The sequence below is a fragment of the Protopterus annectens genome, chromosome 8.part0 (assembly GCF_019279795.1).
Source record: "Protopterus annectens isolate FY-2018-M chromosome 8.part0, PAN1.0, whole genome shotgun sequence".
Taxonomy (NCBI): Eukaryota; Metazoa; Chordata; order Ceratodontiformes; family Protopteridae; genus Protopterus; species Protopterus annectens.
Window position 1 is genome coordinate 1,092,164,962 of NC_056741.1, and position 24,824 is coordinate 1,092,189,785.

A 24,824-nucleotide genomic window follows, 5' to 3' on the forward strand; every position below is an offset into this window, starting at 1 on the left:
GTCTATTACCTTCATAGGCGCAAACTTAGATACTGTCTGGATGTCAGCTACCCTTACAGAACAAAGAGTTTCAGACATTCAGACTCATGTCAGGATCATTCTGGCCAGCAAGAAAGTACAGGCCAGAATGGTTCTAAAGGTATTAGGTCTCATGGCTGCGCCATTACTCTTCTTCCCTGGCTCGATTCTACATGCGCCCTTCAGTGGATGCTGTTCACACAGTGGTCATACCAGCAATTTCCAATCGTCACCAGATTCTGGTGACACAAACATGCAAAGAACATCTTGCTTGGTGGATCACATCGCCTCAGGTTCACCAAGGCAGGTGCTTTGTACCTCCGTCCCGATAGCCACTGTCACCACGGATGCCTCCCTGATCGGGTGGGGGTCATTATCAGGGCAGGATGGTTCATGGGACGTGGCAACCGTTCGGTACCATCTGCACATAAATGTCCTGGAGATGAGAGCAGTGCTTTAACGCTGCAAGCCCTCAACGACTTTCTTCCCGTAGGGACAATTGCAGTCCACACAGACAACATGTCTGTAGTTTGGTATATCAACAAACAGGGCGGAACCAAGTCCTACCCCTTGTGTCGAGAAGCTCTCAGACTTTGGCAATGGGCGATCTCCTCTCATCGGTTTCTGGTAGCAACGCATATCCCTGGGAAAACCAACATTATAGCGGACAGATTGAGCAGAGCTATTCTCATGCCTCACGAGTGGTCTCTCAAGCAATCTATAGCGGAAGAGATTTTTCTGGAATGGGGTCAGTCCATGTTGCGATCTTTTGCTACTCCCCAAAACAGCAAATGTCCAGACTTCTTCAGCCTCTTCCTCTATCAGGCCATCCCCAGAGACGCTCTGACCCAGGATTGGCCCCAGGGACTTCTTTATGCCTTCCTCCATTTCCTCTGATCCCTCAGGTGATCCAGAAAGCTACCGCTTTGAGAGCCAAATTGATTCTCATTGCCCCTTACTGGCCTCGACAAGTTTGGTTCCGTTCCTCCATCATCACCTTTGGTGCAGCCGTGGCATCTGGACCCAGTGCCAGATCTACTGATTCACCAATCCGGTCAGCTGCACCGGTCAATCCCTTCTCTCAACCTCACAGCTTGGTTGCTCCACTTCCTTCCTTAGCCAGGCTTCCTTTGATCTCTAACCCAGTTAGAGACATCATAGTAGCTTCACTAAAATCCTCTACCAGGAGGATTTACACAAGCAAATGGAAACGTTTCTCTTATTGGGCTAAGGCCCAAAATATTGATCCTTTACTGCCCCTGTTCAGTTATTTATTTGTGTACTTTTGTGCATAGTTGCAGTATTCTGAAGAAGTTCTAGTTACTAAATAAAGAACGAAAGCACTTAATACTATGTTTGGCTCCGATCCTATGTTTGTCTAGCAAGAAAGTTTTTTTTTATTATTTATAAGCGAAGTGCCTTGGTCATTAACTATCTTTTTAGGGATACCCACTGTATTAATTACAGCACCTATTCTCTGGTAATAAAGTTTATCATTATATCTTGCATAGATACCTTGCTAAAAGGATACAAGGCTTAAACAACATCTCCTGCATGAACCGAATCAAAGCCCTGTCACTGTACCCTGTATTTTACAGACTTCTCAAAGGTGACCTGTGTTTGGCGTAAAAGGCACCCCCCAACCCAGTACTGATGGATCAGCAAGTCAAATAACATCAGAAATTCTCAGTCTAGGGATCTAAACCTTTTTTTGCAACATCAACAGAACAGTTTGGAGGGATGGGTAAATCTTACAGATAATACCACTGCTGTGGAACAGACTCCTTATCCACATAAAACAAAGTTCATCCCTGTCCATTTTCAGGCACATCTTTGATCTATGGATGAGAAACCGAACATTTACCCCAGGACTGCCCCCTGTACTACTAACGGACAGGGGCCTCTCTTAAATATTTTACCCCATGCCTCTGTTCCCTTAAATTATCGATGGTTATTCTCATTAGAAGTAATGCATTATTATTGACCATGGGATTGGTAAGGCTAATCTGTAACCAAATGGGATAGGTTAATTCCAGCACAAAAAGGGAAAGTGGCTAAGTTTACATTGTCCCCAAGGACAATTAGCCTAGTAACTTATTGGAACCTATTACATATGCATAATGGTATATTTTCTGTAAATTTTGTAGCATAGTCCATTATTTCTATTATGTGCTCATACCCATTGCTATTTTACAGGTAGCCCCACAATATCCATTTCTAAGATGGGTGCAGTTTTAGTTCTAATACTACCTTTCATTGTGCTTGGTCAGTAAAGTTTGGTTAATTATCTTCCTTGGTTTAGACTATCCCAAGGTGACCTCTTACACATGGCTGGAACATGTTTATTACTGGTGTCCTAGAATGTTTCAGCATATCAACTGAGGTAATTTTTTTCTCCCATTTTTACTTATTGTATATAAGATGTTTCTTAGTTCAAAAATAAGGCTAAGTAATAGGAACTTTGTATTTACTATTTTCCCTTCTAGCCTTAGTTTTATTCCTGTGCATTAATTTTCATTTTTACTTTGTACTTTATTAGTATTGACTTGTCCGTTAGTCAGGTAATTCAGTACATCTACTTTTATCTTGACGTAGAAGTTACAACTTCATCTCCCAACCAAACTAGCACTTTATCTTCTCTGATGTCTTCTCTTGTAAAGTGAAGTTCCAGAGAAAATCTCCTCCTGCTTACATTTTTCCACTGTCTGCTCTTGACATTTTTTTTCTGTCTTTGAGTGAAATGGGTTTAGAGCTCTGCCTTTTCTGATGTACCACACTTTAAAAGCTGACTACCATTTCCTTGCTGTGATTGTCTACAAGTGTCCTTCTGCTTTTGTCCTCTGTTTCTGTACTAACAGTTTTTGTAAGTCTATGTTCAGACTTCTATCTTGTGTTGATTCTGCTTCAGAGTTTTCTATCAGTTTACCTTAAATTTCTGTGCAAACATGTCTTGCGTTATTGAATCTGTTGTCCCATCACTGGGATACGTTTCTAGTAACACACAGTATCCTGTTCACCATCAAACCACACGCAGTCTTTAGTCCCTTCTCCTGAGTTTGATTCAAGTGCTGTATAAGAGTGTTGCTGTCCTGATCTCCACACATTTTTATACCAGCCAGCTACATCAAGCTGTTTTTTCATAACTTACTTATTAGGTGTATTGATATGTCATACAATGTCTGTGGATGATCCTTCTGCACATCTTTCATGGTGCTTTAAAATTGAGAGCATCTTTTCCTATTATAATGTCATAAGTCAAATCTTAAACCATAGGTAAAGTATGTCAGAGTTTTCCTAGAACTATTTGGATTTCCGCTTGTGGTTGGATATTGCTTTTTAGCGCCATGAAAAGATATCACCTCCACCTTTTGTTTGTTACTGGTCATATGTTTTAGTGTATGTGGACCTTTGACAAAGGTAATTATACTTGCAGAATCTAGTAAAGCTTTAATCTCTCTCCCCTCCTGAAATAACTAGCAGTTTAAGTTTTGTCATACTCCACAGGAATTGTTTGATTTGTAATATGCATATTGATTTTTCATATTTCTACACTTTGTCTTCGTATTAGTGGAACAGCCATGTGACTCCATTGATCACATCTAAAGTAAGTCAAGTCAGTACCTAGTACATTTGCTTCACAGCAGATTCCACTTTTCTTACTGTAGCCTTAGTTGTAAAAGCAGACTATACAGTAAAGAGTCTATTGTCTGAACATTAGTTATCCAAACCCAGTCTTCCAAAGTTTTTGGGTAGGAAAAATCATAAAGTCCGAATATGTAAATGTTATACATATTAGCATGTGCATGTTTTTTGAACTTGTAGTCCGCTTGCGTGTGAAAAATTTATTGTCCACTGGACTAGCTGAACGGTTGAACTTGTAGTCCGCTTGCGTGTGAAAAATTTATTGTCCACTGGACTAGCTGAACGGTTGAAAAGTGTACTCTCCAGGTGCAGAAAAAAACAAGATTTTAGAAGTTTTTTATCCAGTTCAATGTGTGTTAGATTATCCGAGCCACCCTTGTCCCAATTAGTTCAGATAATCAACTCTGTACTGTAGTTTTAGATATCAAATCGTTAACTAATAAGTTTTCTACTAAAGTTACTAATAGCTCATAATTCTGTGGTTCACATTGCAGTACCCACTTTTGCATAATACAGTAAACTCTCAGTTAACTGGAACTCAATCAACCAGAAAAAAAATTGAAGAAACACAGTACAATTTTCATGTGTTGCACTTTCTATCCTGACCCCCCCCCCCCCCCCCAGAAACATATTAGAGTTTTAAAAAGGAAGATGGGAATAAATTCCCTCTCCCCAACCGAAGAACAAGTCAAACCAAACAAATAGTTATAGGGTACAGTATTAGTCAGGCCTATTTTTAATAGTAGCTCTCAAGCAACCAGAAACTACGGTTATCCGGCATCTACCAATCTACATGGGTGCCGGTTAAACGAGAGTTTACTGTACTTGGTAGTGCTGTTTAAATCTGTACATTAGAATTTTTAAAATGTTTCACTTTTTATTATCAAGATCTAACCAGAGTTTTGTAATGTTTCAAGTTAGACATTTGAGCCCTTATCAGTTTTTCAGTAGTAAAAGTCCAGTTGTGTAATTGTACGGGCTGGACTTCAGAAGTTACCCCATTCCTTGCTAATAATTTCATTTTTTGGTTGGTTTGTTGTGATCTGTGTAGTCAGTCCATAGCCATATAGGTTTTCACTGCTTCCCTTGTCATGTGAGAAGTGAATTTTCACCATTTTTGTCTTATTTCAGTTTTCTTGTTTGGTGTATTGTTAAACAATTACTAAATAGTTCATGGGGTAGTAATAACATTAGCCAGTGTACATTGTTATGATCACTGCTGCAGTAACCTTGGCTGTATGTGGTTATATTTTGCTAATGATTTAACAGATGGCCAGCTTCTAGGACACCTTTCTCTTACCCAAACCATTATTCATCTCATACTGAGCTGAAGAAAGAGTATTTTGGATCCCAAGGCCTATAGAGCTTTCTTTTGAGAAAGTCCTCTCATGTTGCAGGCTTTCAAGGATTGACATTTGGCTAAAGCTTTTCATTGCTAGGCAGATAATTTTAATTCGAGAGGAAGAAAATCTTCTGCACTTTACTTTTATGATAGAAAGTGACCAAAAGTGTGTTTATTTACTGTCACACAAGATTTAGACAGGAGCTTTACTTTTTAACTTTTGTGGAAAAAAGTTAAAACTAATTTAAAACCACCGCTTTTCATTGAAAGAAGGTTGTGTTGTTTTACTTTTGTGGGCTGAGCTATATATTTAAAATGCTTTTTATTGTGTTTTTGTCAAAGTGATTTTGTTACCATGGAACAACCTTCCAGTTCCTCAGTTCTTCCTTCTGCCAGCCTTTTCAAGAGATTCCCCTTCATCTGCCAGAAAAAAAATAAAAAAACTCTCTTTACCTCCTGTCATTCAGCTCCTGCTAAGTTCAAAATGTTACCCTTTGACAACTTTTTAGCATTCATTCATTCATTCCCCATTTGAATTTTCTGCTTACCTTAGATTTAAAAGATGTGCATCACATTCCTATAGATACAGCTTTCAGACTTCTTAAAGTTTTCTATGTCTGGAGCTCATTGTCAGTTGTCTGCATTACCCTTTCGCCTATTCACTCCTAAGAGTATTTGCAACATGTTTGGCTCCTGTGATAACCTACTGCAGATTTCTTATCTCTGCAGAGTCTTAAGTGTCAGGAACCTGTCACTTGGGTGAGGGGTGAAATACAAAGACTGGGTTAAGAGGAGAACATAATAAAATCTTGGTTCATTCCTTGTCACAGGATTATTTTCCTGGGGGTGTCTCCTAGGTACTCTAATTCAAAGAGCTTTTCTTCCACAGGAAAATGCAGATCTCTATCTTGATCTATTTCTGAGTTTTTCCACTCAGGCTACTTTTTCAGCCCTGGAATTTCTCAGGATTCTAGGTTTCATGGTATCTGATTGTCATGATTCCTGTGACAAGACTCCACATGAGAAAAAGTCAGTAACACCTAAGATCTTTGTTTTCCGAGCATCAGTATGTCCTGATATTTCAGATTCTAGTTCTGGGTTTCATGAAACTGGAGATTTTTTTGGTAGTCTCCTAGATTCTACTCTTGCTTCCTCCACACTTCTCTTCTAGGGGCATGGGGGAAATACCAGGCAGTCAGTCAACAGACTATTACAAGCCTAGCAAATAACCATAGGTTAAAATCAAACTCTGTATCTGTGAGGTAAGACCTTAATGATTATTGCCCCCCCCCCCCAAAAATACTACTATTTTAACCAAGTATGCCCACTGGACACAGAGACCCTTTTCAGGTGCAACTCCAAAGCAAAGTCTAGTTAAGGGACTTGCTCAAGGTCACACAGTAGGCAGATGAGGGCTGAAGGAATCAAACCATGTACCACAGGAACTACAGGTCACAGCTTTAACCCTCTGCACCAACTGCCAGACATCTAAAATGGTCATCATATGTTCATGAGCAAATATTAGGCTACTAGTCTGCAAACTATTGCAAGCTAATAGATGACCAAAGGTTAGAATCAAACCTTGTACTTTGCATTTCTGAGGTGAAGACTTTAACTAATATGCCATCCCCACCCTCAAGGAGTGTTCTATTCCCATACTGGGAGTCAAACTAGGAATCCTAACCACTAGCCCATATGGGACAGATTTTGTCAATCCTCCATATAGCTAGAAGCTACTGCAACAGTGATGTAATAAAGAATGCAGTACATTAGATTATTGTTGCAGTACTAATACCCTCCCACCATCCTCCCTTATATTTTCATTTATGTGTCCTGTTTGTACTATATATCCTTTTCTCTTTCTGTCATTTAGCTGTGGTAGGGTTCTCCACCCCCTTTTTCTGCTATGACATGGGTCTACAAATATAACCTCCCTTATATGGGGCAAGAAAGCTTTGAAATTCCCTTTTATACTGACACAGTCTTGTTCCAGTGGCTGTACATCCACAAGAAAGGCACCAAATAAGTTTTTGTATACTGGCAGGATATCCATTCTTTGTAAGGATGTGTTCCATATAGCGAGAAGGTACTTTCAAAAGTGATCCATTTGGACCTGTACTATTATGGCAAATTTGCTTAAACAGTTGTATTTTCTTACACAGTTTTATCTTAGTTGTACTAAATGCTGTGTGCGTGCATGCGTGTGTGTGTGTATTGAGGGACCCGGCACAGCTGATAGGCTAGGTGTTGAGTAGAGATGCTGTGGGGGCTTCCACATTTATTTCAAAGGTTTGAAAGTTTAAAGCTGACTGCTTTTCTAGATCTTTCAAGTGTTGGATGTTCTGAACCCCCTGGTTGGCAATATGATGCGTTAGGCATAATTTGAAGCAAAGATCTTGAGGAGACCAAAGCTAGTGAAGATATTTGCGAAAGAGGAGCTGGAGATATTTGGAAAAGTGAGGCAGTCTCTGTGCTGTGGTTTGAATTGCTAGATTTTGATGGAAGTAGACTTTAGATAAAGTGCATATTGGATGAATAGGGGTAGTGTATTGATGATGCCAGCTCACATCCTTTAAACAGGTAGTGCAGGATTAGGCACATTGTTTTGTGGCAGATGGTTAAGCCCATGAACTATTAAGAAACTATTGATTTCTTTGGTGTCTTTACCTTAAACCAGCTGTTTTCTGCTCTGTGTGCAAGATGTGTACTCCATGTACCTGCTCAAACAGAAGAAAGATCATTTATTTTTTTCAATATGTCTGGTTGCTATTGTAAGGTAAAGTAGAAAAAGATAGTAAAAAAAAAAAAAAAATGGTCATAATAAAGTCTAATCATGCGTTTTTTTTTTGTTTTTTTTTAAGTCTTTACAGGTTGCCGCTTTCCTTTTTACAGTGTGTCATGTCGTAATTGTGGCTCAGGACTGGTTTACTGATCTCAATCTTTACAGGTGAGTCCATGGAGGAAATGTAAGAAGCCACTGTTTTTATCTCCTAGAAAAATGGAAAGTTGTACTAGTTGTCAAGTTCTGAACAAGTCTCATATTCTTGGTTAAATGATGGCATGATTTGCTTAAAAACAGTAGACTAGTGAACTGTGTGAGGTAGAGGCTCACAGTGAAAATGAAGTTATTTGATGAGAAGTACTCCTTCATTAAGGTATTCATTTTTTTGTATTGCCATGTATACATTTCTAGACACCATATTGATTTGGTAGGTACCACTGGACATTTCCTTCTACAGTAGAGTATGGTGGCTGTTATTCCACTTAGGTTCATAGGTTCATAGGTTCATAGGTTCATAGGTTTATACTAGGCTATCTGCCCTAAGGCATTTATAAGCCTAGCCCAATTATTGGCTTCGCCACCCTTATATGAAAAAATACTGTGCCCATTAGTTTGTTGTGCCTCTGTCCAGCAGTGACCCAGAGATGATTCCCGGGGTAAACCTACGATCTCCCATCCACAGGTCTAGATTTCTCTTGAACAGAGTCACAGGTCCCTAACTGAAATGTAAGTGTACCAATGTTGCCTGCGAGACCAGTGATGTTCTTCGTGTTTCACTGTTGCAGTCATTACATTTGGGTAATCTGCTTGCTGGTTGCCCTCAGTCGGCCTGAATAACAAAGTCTTGGGTCGTGCGTCGGTTGCTGTCTCCTCTACCATGACGTCAGGTCGTCAGGGGTATAAAACATGCAGCCGACTCCATTTTAATCCATCTTTCTTGCCTTGCGGTGCCCGAAGCAGAAGCAGTTCGCAAGTGCTGGTTGGCCGACTCCTGAAATGTTCGCATTCGAGTTTCAGAACCGAAGTCTTCAAACCAAAGCTAAGTACCCCGTCGGGGAAACTTTTTCTTGCTCCTTACCGATGTCAGTAAAAGTTAATAATTGCATTACTTGTGGGAAGCAAATACCTCGTAAGGATTTTCATTTGTACTGTATTCCTTGCCTAGGCCCAGATCACAACGTGCCTTGTTGTCGGTTTTCTGCTAGATTTAACCAACGCACTATTAAGCGTCTGTATATTTTTGCTTCTAAATATTTTGGTTCAAGATTTAATTATCCTGAAATGTCATCGGTTAGCAATCCGACTACCAGAGTTCACAAAAAACGCTAAGAAAAAGACAGAGAGAGACCGTCGAGGTCCAAAACCGATGACGAAGCTTCTAAGCCAGTTGCCGGTTCGCCAGTACTCATTGAGACACTTTTGCAGCCCCTGATACCCGCTACGTTTGAGTCGCAGGCCTCTACCGAGACCCATTCAGAGTCCAGTGTGCCACGAGATTCTCAGAGTATTGAACCTGCAGATGTCTCTCCCTTGGATGGGTCCGGAGCCGCTGAGCAGGCACCGGCTTCTGAGGGTGTTTCCAGGCCTCAACATTTTTATATTAAACCAACGCCAGCCTCAAAAACAAGGTCAGAAACTTCTATGTCTAAACAAACCGAAGCATGAGCCATGTGCTCAGGCCCCTATGCCTAAAAAACAGATGAAAATGGCTGAGGATTTAATTACCTTGATCAGGGATTCCCAACCCCCCCTGCTAAGAGGCCTAGGCAAGGCACTGATTATGAATCTTCAGATCAGGTTTCCATTTCTTCTGATTCCTCTTCTGATTAGGAATTTTCTATTCCACCCTATGAGGATTCTGATGCAGAGGAATCCATCCCATCTGCATCTCCTCCTGAGGGTTACTCTTTTGGAGAGACTTTGCATACTTTAAGGGCCCACTTCTTTTCTCCCTCTTCATTAATGATCTTCAAATTACAATCCCTCAAGCAACCTGCATTCAATATGCAGATGATTCAACACTCATTTGCTCGGCTCCTTCTACCCCAGAACTAACCTCTCTCACCCAAAAAGTATTCAGTACAGTAGAAACATGGTTCTCTAATCGCTTCCTCTTACTAAATGCCAAAAAAAACAAACTTCTTCTTTTTTCTCCCACAGCTAGAACCTCCCCTTTAAATTTCTCCATCTCTTCAAACAGCACCACTGTTATCTTACCCGACACTTCAACTAAATTATTAGGCGTTACAATTGACAATAAACTCTCTTTTGACCTACACATTAACAACTCCATAAAGTTAGTTAACAGAAAGATAGGATCCTTATATCGAATCAGACCTTTTCTTACACCACCTACCAGAACAAGGATTGCTCACTCTCATCTTATATCAACTCTTCTATATGCTGCGCCTATCTTCACTAACCTCAAAAAAACCAGCCTTAGCAAACTGACAACCTGCTATAATAACATTGCCCGCTTTGCTACTGGTAATCCCTATAGAACTCATCACTGCCTCAACTTACAACTTCTAGGCTGGCCTGAGTTTCAAAACTATCTTTTAATCCATCAACTCTGCATTGCCCATAAAATACTATACCAACCTAATAACACCCCCATAGTCTCTCAACTCATAACCCGTATAAAATCTCAACTCTCTCCGCTCATCCAGCAAACTTCTGACAAGCTCAACAAAGTCTAATAATAATGCTGGTGACTCTCTATTTACCAATGCTATTGGGTCAAAATGGAATTTGTTACCCACTAGCTTAACAAAGATAACTTCATTGCCCTCTTCAAACAAAACATTAAAATGCATTTCCAAAATCACTGGCTTTGCTCCTGTCATAAACCTGATTAGTCTATCTCTATTACTACCCAACAGAACCTTTCTATTCCCATCCTCATTATTTCCCCTTACCCTTGCTCCTTTCCATATAAATCCAATCAATTTTTTTTGTCCCTACTTGTTAATTGAGAATTGAACTGTATGGAGTAGTTATAGTAACTAACTCCTGTACTAGTATTTTACACATAAGAGTGTTATCTTTTATTTTTATTTTTATATGTTTTTACTTGCTAACTCTATTACTAACTCTTAGATGTTCATTATTATTAGTACTGTTAGTACATTTTGTATAACAATTTGTGTGTGTGTAAAAACATTTTTACTTCTTCTCAGAATGTATCTCACTCAGTGGAGCTTTTCTCCCCGGGCCTCTACTGAAAATGGAAATTCATCCAGCTAGACTAGCCCGGTCAACAAATGTAAAATAAAAATAAAAAAATAAATAAACATTTGCACTGGGAGAGTCCAGACTTCTCTGAATCAAAAAAAGAGGCTTATTCTTCCTCAACATAGGCCTTTGGCAATACCTCCTGTATTAGACATTGTTGAGGTGTTTTCGGAATCTAGCATGGCTCCTGATTCCCTACCTCTGGCTTCTAGTAAGCCAGACAGATATTACAGGGTTCCTGACTCCCACAAATTTCTATTCAAAAATCCTGCTGCTGATCCTGAAACTATTTCTCAGGGTCCCAAGGGTGTAAAGGCCTCTGCAGCCAAAAACCCTACCCCCTCTGACAGAGATTCCAGGGCGCTGGATAGATGGGGAAAGAAGGTTTATACGTCTGCAACCTTGGCAATCAGGGACTTAAACTGCCAGTTTCATATACTTAAATATCAACAGCATGTTATGGGTTTGCTGAAACAGAAAATTATGTTGATTTCCAATTGTGTGGAAAATAAAGAGTTACAGGAATTATTGCATTCAGCAGAACAGGTTGGAAAGCATACTTTGCAATGTGGTTTTGATTCCTTGGAGGCCTCTTATAGGGCCGCCATTACTGGATCTGTGATTAGAAGGTACGCCTGGCTCAAGGAGCAAAATCTGCTTGATCATGTTAAAGCTAAATTGTTGGATGCATCTTTGCAGCATGGTACTCTGTTTGGTGATAAGGCAGAATAAGTTTTAAAGAAAATGGAAGATAAAGCTAAATCTATGCAAACAGTAAAAGATTTCTTGCAGGTGCAGCCACCCAAGTTCAGTAGACCCTGGCCTACTAAAAATTCGTCCTTTCCTGTGTCCAACAGAGCCACTCAAGGCAGATCCAGGCGCTCAAAAGGCACCAGATACCAATCACAGGTTTCTTACAGGTCAAAGCAATGGGGTGCTTCCACCTCCAAAACTGGAGCACAACCCTACAGAAAGCAGTCTGAATGACTTTCCTCTACCATCACCAAGCACTTACCTTTTGGCAGTCCCCTTGGGGGACAACTAGCACTTCATGCTCAAAATTGGCAGTTAATTACCCAAGACAAGTGGGTATTAAACATAGTATCCCAGGAGTACAGATTTCATTTCCATACTTTGCCAATTCCAAACAGATGGCCGGATCTGCCACAAAACCAGTGGGCAGAGGCACAGAAACAAGTCATGTCCCTCATGGATATATGGGGGCTGTTCAGCTGGTACCAGAAATGGAAAAAGGACAAGGGGTTTATTCAGGACTTTTCCTGGTACCCAGAAAAGACAATTCATGGCCTCTAATTCTGGACTTATCGATTTTGAACACGTTCCTGGACATTTAAAAATTCAGAATGCTGACTTTACAACAGCTACTGCCTATGCTAGGCAGAAATGCTTGGTTAGTAACTCTAGACTTAAGAGACATACCTGCATATCCCAATAATGGAATCATGCAGAAGATACCTTCGCTTCAAAGCAGGTTTTTTTGCATTACCAATTCTCTGCACTGCCCTTTGGCTTATCTACTGCACCCAGGGTCTTTACAAAGTGCCTGGCACCAGTAATTGCATTCTGCAGACAAAGAAGCATTCAAATTTATCCTTACCTAGACAACTGTCTCATTCAAGCAGGGAAAAAGGACATTCTTCTTCAACATCTGGTGTTTGTAAAAAGGCTATTAGCATGCATATAGTGTACACCATAAACAAAAAGAAATCACAACTGGTACCGTCTCAAATAATTACATTCCTGGGTGCAAACTTGAATACAACTGCCCAGATGGCTTACCTTACGCCAGATAAAGGCAACTGTCAACATACTTCAGACAAATGGCAACAAAAACCCAGTTATCTGCAAGACAAATTCTGCAGGCTTTGGGGTTCATGGCATCCTGCATTCTACTAATTCCATATGCGAGACTGCATATGAGGAAACTTCAATGGTACCTAAAAAAATTTTTGGAGTCAACATTGTCACAGTCTGGAAACAGTGATTCCTCTCATTCCCTGCCTACAGCAGGAGTTTCCTTGGTGGGCAGAGACATGTCACCAAAACAAAGGACCGTCATTCACTCTACCCCCTGCCACCCAAACCCTAACTACAGACTCATCAGACTATGCTTGGGGGGCCCACCTGGCGGGGAGATGCATTCAAGGCAAATGGAGCCCAAACCAAATGCATCTGCTTATCAACCAGAAAGAGATGCTAGCTGTTCAGAATGCTCTGACAGCCTTCAAAGACTTACTTCATCCAGGACAACTGCTGATAAAGATGGACAACACCACAGTTATGTGGTACATAAACAAGCAGGGGGGTACACATTCCTACCCCCTTTGCAGACTAGCCATGGCCTTGTGGAACACAACCTTGACTTACCAAATACGTTTTCAAGCTCATTTCCTGCTAGGAAAACAAGATACTCTGGCAGACGACCTAAGCAGAAATCTTATGGACCCGCACAAATGGAAACTGGATCCACAAATCTTCAGCATGTTAACACAGAAATGGGGGAGCCTGGACATAGATCTATTTGCTCCTCCCCAAAATTATCAGTTTGACAAATTCTGCACAAGAATTCATCACAAAAAAGCAAGGAAAGTGGATGCCCTATCCTTCAGCTGGAAAAACCTATCTGGCACGGTCTTACTAAAAGTCAGACAGGAAAAAACAAAAATGATCCTAGTGGCTCCGGACTGGCCTTGCCAGCACTGGTACCCATTTCTAAGGAATATGTCTCAACTTCCTCCATGGTACTTGCCCCAAATACCTCATCTACTGTCTCAGCAGAACAATCAAATTCTGCACACTCAGCTCCAAACTCTGAATCTTGCAGCATGGCTGATCAATTAGTTATTCAAACAACACCTCTCAGTAAATTTGTGATGAATGTCATTTTGGAAGCCAGAAGGCCTAGTACTAGAATATCTTATGTGGATAAATGGAAGAGATTCTGTGCTTGGAACCAAGCACAAGGAACAGACACAGCTAAGCCCAATATTCCTCAGATTTTACCATATTTGATAGAGATGCCTGACAAGGGCCTGTCTTTTTCTTCAGTAAAAATCCATGCCTCTGCCATCTCGGCTCATTGCAACACTGAGCCTCCCCTCTTTTTCTCATCCTCTGCTTAAACAGTATCTTAGAGGGGCCAAAAATTTAAGGTCTCCCAGAGGATCACCAACTCCTGCATGGGACCTCAATTTTGTGCTGGGAAAATTCACCCTGCCTCCTTTGAACCAGCAGCTACTGTGGATATAAAATTTCTATCTTGGAAAACAGCTTTTCTCTTGGCAGTCACTTCAGCAACAAGGGTTTCAGAAATACCGGCTCTCCGGGCAGTGGAGCCTTTTATTATATTTTACCCGGACAGGGTGTCCCTCAGGACCAATCTTTCTTTTATGCATAAGGTGGTATCTAGTGTGGCCCTTAACCAGACCATTCACCTGCCAACTTTTTACCCAAATCCGCAGAAGAAGGGGGAGCGGATTCTGCATTCATTGGACGTACACAGACAACCAAGATTCTACTTAAACAGGGCCAAATCTCTAAGAAAGTTTGAGCAACTACTGGTAGCATTTGCTGCAGGGTCAGAGGGGAAGGCTATATCAAAGCAGACTATTTCTAAGTGGATAAGCCACTGCATTCATTTCTGCTACTTGCACCATGGTAAACCTGTGCCCAAGGGGATCAGATCACATTCCACTAGGGCTGCCTCTACTTCAGCAGCTTTTCTCAGAGGGGTTCCAACCAAAGACATTCTAGAAACTGCTAATTGGAGCTCTGTTCCATACCTTCACAAAGCATTATCATTTGCCTCTCTTCTCCAAATCCAGGGCAGGCTTTGCCACTGCAGTCCTGCAGATCCTTATAGCTGCTCCTTATGCTGTTTAGTTCCATCCTCCCATCCATAGCTTTAGTATTCTACCCAAATGTAATGACTGCAACAGTGAAACACGAAGAACATAGTACAGTTGTGTACACTTTCCATAAATGTAGATGTTCGAGTGTATTCACTGTTGCAGTCCGTGTTACCCACCCGCTGTCCCCCTTTCTATACCTTTTCTTTCCTTCATTATACACTAGAGCCTTTGTGGTGTGTTTGCTTTTAGATGAAGGTAAAGTTTATGTTGTAAAAGTGCATTTATATATATTTCTGTTTATTTATATATATATATATATATATATATATATATATATATATATATATATATATATATATATATATATATTTTGCTCCCCATTTGGGGGGCACCTGACATCTGGGGCAAGAAAAACGGAATAAAATGGCGTCGGCTGCTTGTTTTATACCCCTGACGACCTGGCGTCATGGAAGAGGAGACAGCAACCGACGCAGAACCCAAGACTTTGTTATTCAGGCAAACTGTGAGGGCAACCTGCCAGCAGATTACCCACATGTAATGACTGCAACAGTGAATACCCTCACATCTACATTTATGGTAAGTGTACACAGCTGTACTTAACTGGGTATTCTTACACAGCACCACATTCCTCTTACAGCCTCACCTAATCTCAGTGGGGCTTTTGACAACGACATAGGTGTCGCTACCAGGTAACCAGGAGGCATTACCTCAGTGGGACAAACGTAGAGTTTTAGCCTTGGACCCTTCACAGGGTATGCAGTCCTTAAGAGGTTGCAGTAGAGGGAATACAGAAGAAAATGACTCCCACGAACTCAGTGACAACCTAAGTGACAGTAGTTACCAGACTGGACCTGAGATTTCTAACACGCGTGAGGGAAAGAGAATGACTCGTGCTTCCCACCAAGGTGACAAGGTGAAGAGGAGACAGCAACCAACGCAGGACCCAAGACTTTGTTATTCAGGCAAACTGTGAGGGCAGCCTGCCAACAGATTACCCAAATGTAATGACTGCAACAGTGAATACACTCTAACATCTACATTTATGGTAAGTGTGCACAGCTGTACTTTCCTACTTGCTTTTAGCGTATAAAACAGAGATGCTAATTATGTTGTCTGCCCAGGTCAGAATGATCTTGCCGCTTCATTAAAAAGTTTTGTTCTTTAACAGACTGGGTACCTAGTAATAGTGTTTGCCTTTAAAAGCCATCCCTTGCAGTATGCAGATGTGTCTGGTTTATAAATTGAAAAAAAAAAGTTCTCTGTTCACCTGTTACAATTTCAAGATGTTCATCGTGCATACAGCTGCAGTCATAACAGATGGGTTATCCTACCGTCAGGCGGGTCCTGATCGGCCAATTCAAAGTCTAGGTCCGGCGTCAGATGTCGTCGCTTCTTCCCTGACGTCAGTGCGGCAGGGGTATAAAAGAACCAGCCGATGCCATTTTCTTCAGTCTTTCTTGCCGCGCGGTGCCCGAAGCAGAAGCAGTTCGCAATTGCCGGTCAGCCAGCTCCTGAGATTACGAATATTTTTCAACCGAAGTCTTCTTGAAAGCTAAGTACCCCGTTGGGGAAACTTTTCTTGCCTCTGACCAATGTCAGACAAAGTTAATAATTGCATTTCATGTGGGAAGCAAATACCGCATAATGATTTCCATTCCTTCTGCATTCCTTGCTTAGGCCCAGACCACGACGTCTCGGCCTGTCGTTTTTGTGCAAGATTCAACAAACGCACTATTAAGCGTCGGGCGGAGTTCGCCCAACACTATTTTGGTAAAAAATTTAATTACATTATGTCGTCGGATACTCCGACTCCAGTTTTGAGTAAAAGATGCAAAGATAAGGACCGACATACGAGGTCCGCGACTTACCGACACCACGCTAAAGCCGGCTACAGGTGCTCCGGTTCTCAGCGAGGCGCCTACGCAGCCCCTGAGTTCCGATGACACTTCCTTAGCGGTGTCTTCTGTGCCCGAGGTAGCAGGCTCCTCAGCCCCCACCCCGATTACAGATACCGACGCCACTCTTGGCGGGGAAACTCAGAGTTTAGACAGGCCCGCCACCTCTCAAGGTGTCTTCAGGCCGCCGCCTTCTTTTTCCATTAAGGCTTTCACAAAATCTAAAGCAGCCATGCAAACTAAAAGACATGCTCCACAGAGCCCCTCTCAAGGCCCCATGCCTAAAAAACAGATGCTCAAAATGGCTGAGGGTTTTATTACTCTTATCAGGGGTTCTCAACCCCCCTCGGACAAAAGGCCCAGAGTGGAGGAAGAATACCCTTCCTCGGACCAGGCCTCCATTACCTCAGAACATTCTGAAGACCAGGAATATTCATAGGTTCATACTAGGCTATCTGCCCTAGGGCATTTATAAGCCTAGCCAGAGTGTGTTTGGCTTTCGCCACCCATTAATTAATTTTGCTATGCCTTTTTTTGAGGTTAGTATACTGTGCCTCTGTCTAGCAGTGACACAGAAGTGATAGCCGGGGTAAACCTACGATCTCCCATCCACTCATCAAGATTCCTCTTGAAGAGAGTCAATGTGGCACTCTGCCTAACCTGGACTGGGATTTTATTCCAGAGTGAAGGGAACCTCTGGGTTATGAATCTGTCCCTCCAGCATGTCCTATTTATTTCAGTGCTGAGGTTCAAGTCTCTCGAGCTCGTAGCTCGATGGGATTTGGATTTTCTGAGGTGCAGCACGTCCATTAATTCCGGGTTGGACATGGCTTTATATGTCAGGCACAGATCGCCTCTGAGCAGGCGGTATGCCACTGAGTAGAGCTGGAGTTTCTTTAACCGGGCAGCATATGGCATCTGTTTGAGCCCTTTGATCCTCTTGGTGAGGTACTTTTGGGGTCTTTCCACTTGCTGCAGGTGTCTGGTAAGGTACATCCCAAAAGGGGCATTGTACTCAATTATGGGCCTGATGAGGATGAGTAAAGAGGCGATGACCTCCCTGATCTAGATGTGAATCCCTTCATGATTAGGTGGGCTATATAAAATGTTTTTCTAACCACTTTGGCCACGTGGTTGTCAAATGAGAGATTGCTATCAACTTTGGTCCCCAGGTCCCTAATGACTTCTTCTGTACTTAATGGATTACCACCTATGTGGTAATTTGTGGGCACTGTTTTGCCAAAGGGATGACTATACACTTTTGGCGTTTAGCTTGAGGCCATGGCTCTGGCACCAGTTGTCTGTTTCTATGAGGCCCTTTGGAGGATGCTTGTGTCGGCTGGAGAGTTGATTATGGCCCAGTTTGCAGTCATCTGCGAACTTGGTCAGCCACAGTCCTTCCGTGTTGGCCTGTACCCGAAATATATACCGAACAAGAGGGGTCCCAGGACTGAGCCTTGTGGGGCGCCACTTGTAACTGGTTTGGAGTCTGACATGGCTCCAGCAATTCTAACCATGTGGGTTCTGTCCTTGAGCCAGTTAGCAACCCATCTAGTGACATAGGGTTTATATTTAAGCTGGTGAGCTTATCTATAATGCCAGTGGGGTATTGTATCGAAGGCTTTTGCGAGGTCCAGGTAGGCTGTGTGGACCACCTTCCCCTCGTCACTGGCCTTGGTGACTGTTTGAAAGAAATCGACCAGGTTTAAGAGGCAGGATCTGCCCTTAACAAAGCCAAACTGGGTAGGATCCAGTGTCTGTAGGTCCCCAATATCTTTATTTATGAGGTCCATGGATGATCCTTTCCATAGCTTTGCAGACCAAGCTAGTCAGGCTTATGGGGCGATAGTTTCCAGGATCCGTTGAGGCACCACCTTTGTGGAGCGGGACCACTGTTGCTGTACGCCACTCTTTGGGTACATATCCTGTAGTAAGGCTAAGATTGAACAGTAGTTTTATGTTTGGGATTAGCTCTTCTTGGAGTTCATGTAGGGCAGCCGGACACCATCTGGTCCCATTGATGCTGTGTTTTTGCTTTGGAGAGGCTCTTACCTGAGCATCTCAGATGTCAGGGGACAGCACTCTCTTGGCATAGATATTTGCCCTTTTGGTGGGGAGAAGTTTGCACTGAACCTGTCAGCTAGGATGTTGGCAATGTCTGTGGGCTCGGTGTATTTTTGTCATTTTGGACTAATTCTGAGCATATCTGGGAATTCCCACCCAGGTTCCTAACATAACTAAAGAAAGCCTTGTGATTATCCTTAGTGTCCTGTGCAATTTTTCTCTCGAAGCTGGCCTTAGACGATTTTATGAGTGCCCGTAGTTTTTTTGCTAATACTGATCAGAGATGCCTTCACTTTTTGGGATTTTGCTCTATCATGTAGTAGCTTCCTCCTTCTATTGTATAGTTTGTTTATGGCTGGGGTCCACCAGACAGGGCGTCTGCCTTTGGAGGATTGGGTCTTGGTTTTATTTGGGATTGCATGATCCATGCATTCCTGAAGGTGTTCATAGAATGTGTTTATAAAGGATTCTGCGGTCTGGGCGTATTTTCCACAGGCCGGGGCTTTGAAGGATTCGCCTCGGTTTTGAGGCGTGTGAAATTTGCTTTAGAGAAGTTTTTCACTGTGGTTTTCTGGGCAGTGGGTGAAGTCGGGATGTAAATATCCAGTGAGATTAGTTTATGGCCTTATCTTACCAGTGAGGGTACACTTCTGGTCCGGAGCATTGAGTCCCCATGTTGGTGATTATCAGGTCCAGTAGGTTTTCCCCTCTTGTGGGAGTGGTCACAAGTTGTTCCATAGCATTTGAGTTTATAAATTCTAGGAACCTTTGGGCTAGGGTGTTGGAGCTAGAGTAATGCTCCCAGTCTATGTTTGGGTAGTTGAAGTCGCCCAATATAATGGTGTTTGGAGAGACCTTCATATTTTCCAGTATTCTCAGGAAGGCCAAGTGGGGTTCCTGTGTTTGGGGAGGGGTGGTCTGTAGCAGGCTATAAACTGGAAGGCAGTTTTACCCACAGTTAGTTGCACATGGATAGTCTCTGATGCTTCGTGCTGTGCCACCAACCTGGAGGTGTGGGTATCTTTGGCGAATATTGATACTCCCCTCCTTTTGTGGTTCGGTCCAAGTTTTGGGGCCGAAAAGCATGGTATGAGGTATGACCTGGTAGTGCTGGGGTGCTCTCGGGCCTTGAACCAGGTTTCTGTTACTGCACAGATATCGATGTTCTCCATGCTAAGGAGAGTTTCGATGCGTGCATCTTGAGGTTTAGACTTCTGGTGTTGAGTAGCATTACTCTTAGTTTCTTATCCCTTGTGATACCTATGGAGGTGGGTTTGTCTTTTGAGCCTTGCCTAAAAATGCACTATGGGGTAGCAAGAGCCTTTGCCAATATCCGAAGCCAGGGGTGACAGGTGCAAGCCGTCCCTAGCGAAGCATCGTGGCTTATCGAGCATGTCATCCCAGGCTGACAGGCATTGGATCCCCTTTGAATGACACCAACACTTAAGCCAATTGTTGAAATTGATCATCTTGTCTTCATATTGTGGCATCATTCTTGGTGAGGTAAGATGCTACTCAAGGTCAGGGTCATACCAGCCTGGGCTACATGCTCAGAGAGATCCTCTATGTCTCTCTTCATGTAGTCCAGGGAGGTACGTCTCAGGTCATTCACACCAGCATGGACAATGACTTAGTCATATTTGTACTTGCCTTGGAGTGACCTGAGTGCTTGTGTTATGTGGCGGATCCTGGCGCCCGACAGGCAGCTCACCGTGACCTTCTCCTTGTTCAGCCTGGTGAGCGGGACGTCAGTGTGCCTGACGATAGAGTCACCTATTACAAGTGTATCAGGTGTGTTGTTTAGCCTTAAGGGCTGTGACTGTTCGGCACACTGGCTTTGTGAGTTATGTGTTGCGTGTTTTGTTTTGGGGTAGCGGTTGCTTTGGTGTCTGCTTTGGAGGTCTCTGCTGCTTAGGCAGATTTTTATTTAGAGCCTCCAAGTATGTTTTTGTGTGTCTATGTGTTTGGTTTGTTGTCGTGGTAGGTCTATGTGAGACTGGAATTGTAGTGAGTGTGGTTTCCTTCTCCTCGTGACTGGTTATGCCAGTACTGAGTTGAGAGAGCTTAGCCTCCAGTTTGGCTATATGGTTGCATCTCTCACATGTGTTGGAATTTGTTGGGAGGAGGAGAGGGTTGTCTGTGTACATGAGGCAGTTGTAACATTGCCTCAAGATTCCCAGATTCACCTGCTGGACCGGAGAGGAGATTGACAACTGACCTTTGGACATGCTAGAATAGTATTGAGAATTCCTTTATAATTGAAAAAAAGGGCCAATGGGGAACAAGGTACTCAAGGGGAGTTTGTGAGGGTGTAGTGCTTTTACTCCCCTTTTGAAGATTCTGATGCGGAGGAGTCCATTCCCTCTGTCTCCCCCCCTGAGGACTACTCTTTTGGGGAAACCTTGCATACCTTGAGGGAACACTTCCACTGGGAAGGCCAAGATTACTCAGATTCCAAGAAAAGGCACAGGGATTTCCTCTTGCTCCCTCAGCACAGGCCTCTGGCTATCCCTCCTGTCTTAGACATACTAGATGATGTGTATTCAGATGCCAGCCTTAACCCAGATTCTTTACCACCAGCTCCAGTTAAGCCTGACTGGTATTACCGGGTTCCTGATTCACACCAATTCCTATACAAAAGCCATGCTGCTGACCCATAAACTATTTCATAGGGTCCCAAGGGAATTAAGGCCTCTACTGCCAAAAATCCATTACCTTCAGAGAGAGATTCCAGAGCTTTAGAAATGTGGGGGAAAAAGGTATACACCTCGGCCACTTTAACCATGAGGGCATTAAACTGTCAGTTCCATATGTTAAAGTATCAACAGTTTTTGTTATCTCAGTTGAAAAGCAAAATGTCACAACCTGAACAACCAGACTTGAAGGAGTTGCAGGATTTGTTGCATAGTGCAGAGCAAGTGGGTAAACATACCTTGCAATGTGGTTTTGATGCTTTAGAGGCCTCATGTAGAGTTGCTGTTACAGGGTCTGTCATACGTGTAGACATGCTTGGCTCAAAGAGCAAACCTTACCAGATCATGTCAAAGCTAAATTACTAGATGCACCTCTTCAAAAGGATGTATTGTTTGGTGTTAAAGCTGAGGAGGTATTAAAGAAAATGGAGGAAAAGGCAAGATCAGTGCAAACAGTGAAAGATTTCCTACAGGTACAACCTCCACGTTTCAGTAGAAACTGGCCTTCAAAAAATTGGTCCTTTCCAGCCACGGACAGACCTCAAAGAGGTAGATATATACTGTGTATTTTTTCTAGCTAGTTTCACTGTGTGTGAGGTATTAACTGGAAATTGTCCACTCTTATTAAGCATCTGTTGGGTTGTTTGTTTATGATAACTTGTTGCAGTTAAACTCTTTTTTCTAGTGGCTCCTTTAGCTGTTTAAAACTTTCATTTAAAGGCTCACTGCTGCTTTTCAGCTGTGAGTAACATTTCTGCAGTTTGTTCTAAGTAGTGGGGATATTTGTAGCATTTCCATATTCAGGCTTGTATTTGGGCCTAGTGTTTGTGGAGGCTGTGTGTCTGAGCACATTATTCAGGGACATCTTGTTTTAGCCAAAGCCATCAGGCATTTCAGTGAGAGAGAGAATTGTTTGAGGTCATTGGCTGACTGAGGTCTCCTGGACTACAGCTTAGACTAAGCACCTTATTGGTTCTTTTGAGATTTCTTTCTTAAAAGCTGTCTCAGGTTTCAACTTTCTGTTACCTAAGAAGCTCAGTTGCGAGTGTTCTGCCATTTTAGAGTGAGCTAATCGAAGGAAGGACACTCAGCAAACTCGGAGCTATAATATATAACATTAAGTATCCTGTTTTTTGTTTATTTTGTTCTTTATTTCTTTGTTGTTTATAGCACTTTGTGTACTGTGTATTTTTTCTAGCTAGTTTCACTGTGTGTTAGGTATTAACTGGAAATTGTCCCTCTTATTAAGCATCTGTTGGGTTGTTTGTTTATGATAACTTGTTGCAGTTAAACTCTTTTTTCTAGTGGCTCCTTTAGCTGTTTAAAACTTTAATTTAAAGGCTCACTGCTGCTTTTCAGCTGTGAGTAACATTTCTGCAGTTTGTTTCCCACTCTCCCTCACTGTTGGTATAGTGTTTTTATAGTTGGTGGCTTTGCAGTTGCCCGCCCCTAGTGTAAATTTGATCTGGGACCCTCCTCCCAGTCTAGTGTCATTACCTCATTCTACCCAGTACAGGGAGAGCATTTGAGAAGGCCAATCAGCTTAGTTTCTGCTGCTCCTTTCTCTCTTTCCACAAAAAAAAAAAAAAAAATGTATCTGCTTTTACTGTATTTGTGTTTTTCCTACTTTATTTTGCTTTTGCGTCATCTTAAAAGTACTCAATTGTATTTATTATTGCTTGGTGTAACTCATTCTAAGCCTTTTAGTTTAAGCACCTGGGCTTCAGACCAGTTTTACATTAAGAAGGTTTGTGGTCTGCACTGTAGTGGCAGAACAGGTAGCTTACATCCTTCTAAGTTGGGAACTGCTGATTGAGGGCTCAGTGTCTGTTATTCTAAAAGTGTATTAATTCTGGTTTAAGCACCTGGGCTTGAGGCCAGTTATTTTACATTAAGAGGGTTCGTGTTCTGCACTCTTGTGGGAGGAGAGGCTGGACTCTGTCCTTCTGAGCTGGGAATTTCTGGTTAAAGACTTATAGTGCCTGCATATTTGAACTGCTTCTTACTGAAATTGGTACACCTTGTTTGCTGTAGCATAGACTAGATCCAGGCCTGCTGAATCTAGCTTTGTTTGTATAACTTGAGCACTAATCCAGGCATTCTTTAAAGTATTCCGTTGTATTTATTACTGCTGGTAGTAACTTGATTAAAGTGTAGCTATCATTTCTAAGTCTTTTGGATTAAGCACTTGGGCTTCAGACCAGTTGTTTTACATTAGGAAGGTTTGTGGCCTGCACTGTGGTGGCAGGACAGGTAGCTTACATCCTTCTAAGTTGGGAACTGCTGATTGAGAGCTCAGTGTCTGTTATTCTAAAAGTGTATTAGTTCTGGTTTAAGCACTTGGGCTTCAGGCCAGTTATTTTACGTTAAGAAGGATTGCGGTCTGCACTCTTGTGGGAGGAGAGGCTGGACTCTGCCCTTCTGAGCAGGGAATTTTTGATTAAAGGCTTATAGTGCCTGCATGTTCTAACTGTTTCTTACTGAAATTGGTACACCTTGTTTGCTGTATCATAGACTAGATCCAGGCCTGCTGAATATAGCTTTGTTTGTATGCTTGTTGTTTATTTCCCTGAAATGCTAATTCCACCTAAAACGCGGCCTTTTAGCACTTCTGTGGATCCCTAGTGATATCTGCATTGCTTACTGTACTTATTTCCTTGTTTCACTTGAAAGAAAGTTACCGTTTTGTCATTTTTGCATTTAAGTTACCTGTAACACATTGTATTTAAGTTACCTGGCACTTGCTCACTAAAGCAATTATATAAGTCGGCTCTAAAAAATTAAAAGCACTAAACACTCACAAACTCCCCTTGAGTACCTTGTTCCCCATTGGCCCTTTTTTTCAATTATAAAGGAATTCCCAATACTATTCTAGCATGTCCGAAGGTCAGTTGTCAATCTCCTCTCCGGTCCAGCTGGTGAATCTGGGAATCTTGAGGCAATGTTACAACTGCCTCATGTACACAGACAACCCTCTTCTCCTCCCAACAAATTCCAACACATGTGAGAGATGCAACCATATAGCCAAACTGGAGGCTAAGCTCTTTCAACTCAGTACTGGCGTAACCAGTCAGGAGGAGAAGGAAACCACACTCAGTACAATTCCAGTCTCACATAGACCTACCACGACAACAAACCAAACACATAAACACACAAAAACATACTGAGGCTCTAAATAAAAATCTGCCTAAGCAGCAGAGACCTCCAAAGCAGACACCCAAGCAACCGCTACCCCAAAACAAAACACGTGCAACACATAGC

General features: G+C 42.3%; 1 protein-coding gene across 2 annotated transcripts in view; it reads left to right on the top strand.

The window, feature by feature from the left end:
- Positions 1-24,824, top strand: part of SMG9 (SMG9 nonsense mediated mRNA decay factor) — a 684,281-nt gene that overhangs the window by 192,733 nt on the left and 466,724 nt on the right. For both annotated transcript variants that reach the window (XM_044080557.1, XM_044080556.1), the window contains exon 8: positions 7,864-7,949. In XM_044080557.1, the coding sequence (XP_043936492.1) occupies positions 7,864-7,949 (86 nt within the window). The remainder of the gene's footprint in view (positions 1-7,863; positions 7,950-24,824) is intronic.